The following is a 5,572-nucleotide window of genomic DNA, read 5'->3' on the forward strand; positions in this document are numbered from 1 at the left end:
AAATAAAATAAGCAAAAGTTTATGTGAAACTTTATTCAAGATGTAAACCCACTTTGTAAAGTCAACAGTGGAAACAGTCTTGTCTTCACCTTCCTGAACTTTCTGAAGTATATATAGCTAGACAAAAAAATAATGCCATGCATATAAATCCTCATATTTTAAAATACAAATTGTAACGTATTAAAAAGAAATCATCCATGTAGTATAATAAAGATTGAACTGATCCCTGTGAATGGCTGCATAATGTATTTCTGGGCTTTCAAAATATCTTAGTATACTAAATCAATCAACAGTCAATGTTGAGTATATCTCAAAGGAATGCAAATTCATTCTTCTAGCCTAATAACTAATGAAAGGTTATAATAAGTGAATTTTGGCATCATGTAGGTTTGCATACAATTGTTAAGAAGAAATTTCTGAAAAGGGGGAAGTAGTCTAGAATAAATACTCAATAGAAGACAAGAATAAATAAGGCATCTTTAAAACTAATATCAGTATATTAATAAAAATAAGAATAAAATATAAGAGCCAGTACAAGTCACATGATCTTGCTAAACAATGAACTGCATTGTCATTTCAAATTTTTAAACTTGTATTCATGGCTATATAGATATAATACATATGTAATAGAACATATGTGCACATGGTTATAATGAATACACACAACTTCTTGCACGCTATGGTGGAGGCACATATGATTTCTTTCCTTCTTTCCATAATCCAATGTGCCTCCACCACATTTCCTGCCCAGAGACTTTGCTTTTCCCAGTCCTCAACAGACCTCAGTTCAGTGACTCAATCTCCAGAAGCTCTGGTTAGGGCTGACACCCCTTCATCACTTTGCGTACACATGTGTCTCCTCTTGAGAGATGCTACTTGTTCATCTTGCTTTAAGAAACACCTTGATTCAGAGAACTTTCTGCTCTCTCACCTTGTATGTTACATTAATAGTTATTCTAACACTCAGTTCTTACTTGTTTATTCCTGAACAGAAAACATAACAGACAGGGCTGGAGAAATGGCTCAGTGGTTAAGAGTACTGGCTGCTCTTCCAGAGGACCTGAGTTCAATTCCCAGCACCCACAAGGTGGCTCACAACCATCTATAATGGGATCTGATGCCTTCTTCTGTCATGCAGACATGCATGCATATAGAGCACTCATATAATAAACTATATAAATAAACAAATCTTTTAAAAAAAAAGAAAGAAAGGAAGAAAGGAAGAAAGAAAAGTAACAGACACAGCCACTCTTGATTTCTTTGCCTGTTTCACGAATTATATAAATTTGGGGTAGGCACATTCCTAGGCAGCAGAGGCATTATTCCCTTGACGGAAAAGTAAGATGTCAAGTGTCACTGGGCCAATTACTTCATTATCCACAGTGTTTCCTCCAGGACCCAGAGCAGAATGGGAGCTGGCCCTGTACTCAAGGGCATGAGTTAAAGTATTGATGAAATACAAATTGTATAACTTTGTTTATGGCTCAAACAAGCAAAGACCATAGCTAAAAATACTTACTACCGATGGTCCTGTAACAAAGAGCCGTGATATTCACACAATCAGTAAACCTATCAAATTTATATTTCTAAAACATTATAACATTTATGTTTTCTGGAAAGCAACAGGCAACAGATAATTGCAAACTTTGAGATGCTTATATTTTAGCACCTGCAATTTCATTTCTGAACACACCCTCAGGAAATCATCAGCTGGAGAAGCATCTACGTTTGTATGACTCTCAGTGCAATAAACATGAGAGAAAGATGAACTAGGAATGTCTGAAAATGTCAAGTAAGTTGTGAGATAAAACGCTGCACTACCTTAATACACTTGTAATATTAGAGTTTAATAATCCTTCCTATGTGTATTTTATTTATATTTTTTAACAAATGAATTTTATACTCTGCTAAGTGAAAATGATAGCTAAAATGGCTATAATTCTATTATATTTTTATGGTATATACATATATGTGTGTATCTATATTTTGCTATAAACATTTAGATAATTTGAATATAATCAGTGGATATTGAACTGTCACATAATTTAAAATTAAAATCAGCATATTATTGAAAATAGACCATAAGGGACAACACAAGTTTTGATTTTGTTAAGTGGCTTTGCCATCTGTCCCTTTCGTGTCCCCTTGTTTCACTCTGATGGCTAAAGAAGCCTCAGAACTTCCACAGAGACCTCTCAAGCAAGAGCAACCACCAGTTCCATTTTTTCCCCTCTGATCTTCTCAGGATGCGTTGAACATGCACAACTGTTGTCATGGCAACACCTGATAAGGAAGAAAGTGATCAGGGAATTTCATGGTACTCTATGCTGTCAAAGATGTTTCAGTATCACTTTCCCTAAGTTTATGTATTTACTGTGTGTATGTGTGTGTGTGTGTGTGTGTGTGTGTGTGTGTGTGTGTGTATAAAGCATGTGTGCATGCGCAATAGTGCAAGTGCACATCAGAGTAAAAACTTGAGGGAGTTGGTTCTCTCTTTCCACCATGTGGGTCCGGGGTGTGGAACTCAGACCATCAGGCTTGGCTGCAGGTGCTTGTACCCACTGAGTCACCTCACCAGCTCCAACAATGTCTTATGAATAAAAAGTTCTGTCATACTGGAAATTAAGATCAACTCTGAGACTTATATCACTATATAAAACACAATAAAATAAATCAACATGAATGCAGTCATAAAAGAGCAATAATCTTTACTGCAAACTCTGGCAATGCATTTCCTTTTTAAGTTTTTTATTTGTAAACATGGTAGAAATCTCACATTAAATGGTATTTGAGATATTTGCCTGTGTCCACACAGTCAAGGAATTCTTTGAGTTATGCATGAACTACAGCATCAAGTGCAGATGAAGAGGTAAAGGAAGTCCTTACATCTAGAACCAGTAAACTATCAACAGGTGTCAGAAGGTCCTCCCTAGGAGTACTAGCAAACAACTGGAAAGGCAGCTCACACATAATTTTGATAAAACTAGACAAATGATAATTTATTTAAAATAAATTTCTTATCTGAAATGCATGAGTAGAAAACATGAGAGGGGAAACATTTGTGTGGGCATGCCCATGAAAAACCAGGGATGTCCATCATTTTGAACACTACCTAAAAAGGCAGCCTAGCAATGGTACCTGAATTGTGTTACTCTTCAAGCTATATAAATGACCAGGAAACTCACCAGAAAGGGAAATGAGAACACAGGAATTCTCCCAAATAGCATGTGTGTGCATGTATGTATATGTGCCCTGTAATACAGGATACATTAAAATAGAACCTATTGGGTTAACATTTTGTTACACATAGGATGTGTGTGTGTGTGTGTTTTCCCACTACTCCATCAGTGCATCAATATTTGTATTCATGCTATATTAGTTCTTGCAAAGTGTCAGGAGATAAATCTTAGGAAATCCCTCTTCAGTAATACATTTCTGAATACTCTCCCTGGAATAGTCAATAACTGTGTTGTGTCTTTGCTCCACAGTTCTTAATTTTATCTTGAATCGACTCTTGTCTTTGCCATAAGAAGATGGGAAGCAATCAGACATGGATCACAGAAGTTACCCTGCTGGGGTTCCAAGTTGATCCCACATTGGATTACTTCCTCTTTGCGATATTTTCTGTCTTTTATACCTTCACCCTGTTGGGGAATGGGGTCATCCTTGGAATAATATCCATGGTCCCAAGGCTGCACACCCCCATGTATTTCTTCCTCTCACACCTGGCCATCCTTGACATGTCCTATGCTTCCAACAATGTCCCCAAGATGCTAGCCAACCTTGTGACCCAGAAAAAAACCATCTCCTTTGTTCCATGTATCATGCAGACATTCTTGTATTTGGCCTTTGCAGCTACAGAGTGCTTGATTTTGGTGGCAATGTCCTATGATAGGTATGTGGCCATCTGTCACCCCTTACACTATACTGTCATCATGAGCTGGAGAGTGTGTACTGCCCTGGCTGCTGCTTCCTGGGGCTTTAGTTTACTGCTGGATATGGTCCATTTAATTCTCATCCTGAGGCTGCCCTTCTGTGGACCTCATGAAGTCAATCACTTCTTCTGTGAAATCCTGTCTGTGCTCAAGCTGGCCTGTGCTGACACAACACTCAACCAAGTGGTTATCTTTGCAACTTGTGTGTTCATCTTAGTGGGACCATTATGCTTGGTGCTGGTCTCCTACACACGCATCCTGATTGCCATCCTGAGGATCCAGTCAGGGGAGGGCCGCAAGAAGGCCTTCTCTACCTGCTCCTCCCACCTCTGTGTGGTCGGGCTCTTCTTTGGCAGCGCCATCGTCATGTATATGACCCCCAAGTCTCAGCACCCCGAGGAGCAGCAGAAGATCCTTTCCCTGTTTTACAGTCTTTTCAACCCCATGTTGAACCCCCTGATCTACAGCCTGAGGAATGCTGAGGTCAAGGGTGCCCTGAAAACGATTCTGTGGAAGGAGAGGCATGTGTGAGTAACATCCTGGGGAGAGAGAGGCTCTATCCCTTGTAAAATTTAATGCCTGTTTTTCTTTTTCTGCCCTTTCTAGAATATATGTTACCTTACAATGGACTATTATGTACTCTCATTTAAAAACTGAAGAACATATAAAACTAAAGATAGTGGAAAAATAAATGAATGCCTAAATTACTTACTACAAATACATTCACAGAAAAAGCACAAGACCAATAAGGATAAAAATGCCTACTTTCTTAATATTAGACTTCTTTAAAATTACAAATTCATCATTAAGAAATGGAACATGAGGCTATAGACCAAATAATGAGATTCATACCAAATTTTGTCTGTTTTTGAAACAGAATAGAACTATGTAGAGCAAGCTGACCTCACACTTGAAGTCATCATTCTGCTGCCTCTATAGTGAGGAGCTAATAAGCTTTCAACATTATGCCCAACTCATACTACCTAGTAGATAAAAAGCATTCAAATGAATAATATATAAAAATTAGCTTATAAAAAAGAGAAAATAAATGGAATTGACTTCTCCTTATAAAAACAATAGTTGATAAGTACAAGGGCTGGTGCTCATCACCGTTAATCAATTAAAAAAATGTGAATTACATCACCATGATATACCATTTCATGCCCTACAGAGTGTTTAAACATTTCAATGGTTTATTCACCCTGAGAACTATCAGAAACATATCCCCAATAGTGAGAAGTAATCCATACTACTAGATAATAAATACTGGACGTGTATTAACCTATGAAATACACAAAAGCACATTTGAACATTAAACTGTGGGTCTCAACTCCACCTGGAGACAATCAACTGAATGTGGTGCAGGAAAGAAATTGACAACAATAAAAAGTTTCTGCATCACTACAGGCTTTGTTCTGAACACACATTCTGCACATGCCATCATACCAAATAATGTCAGTGAATGCTCCCTGAATTCTCAGATCCAAGCCATCATGAGTTACAGTGTTTTCACCAAACAAAGATTTCAGCTCTTATAGAAATAATTGTTTAAATATAGAAAACAAAGACTTCTAATATTTTCCTACTCTCATTACTCAGTATAAAAATAGTATATCTTTTAATTTTATTGTGTTAGA

The 5,572-nt window shown here is 37.3% G+C and overlaps 1 protein-coding gene across 1 annotated transcript; it reads left to right on the plus strand.

Annotated features, from left to right (window-relative positions):
- The first annotated feature begins 3,533 nt into the window (after window positions 1-3,533).
- Window positions 3,534-4,466, plus strand: LOC131905793 (olfactory receptor 2A12-like). The gene has a single exon (XM_059256607.1). The coding sequence runs from the start codon at window positions 3,534-3,536 to the stop codon at window positions 4,464-4,466; it is 933 nt and encodes a 310-aa protein (XP_059112590.1).
- The last annotated feature ends 1,106 nt before the right edge of the window (window positions 4,467-5,572 follow it).

Source organism: Peromyscus eremicus, chromosome 3, assembly GCF_949786415.1.
Source record: "Peromyscus eremicus chromosome 3, PerEre_H2_v1, whole genome shotgun sequence".
Classification (NCBI taxonomy): Eukaryota; Metazoa; Chordata; class Mammalia; order Rodentia; family Cricetidae; genus Peromyscus; species Peromyscus eremicus.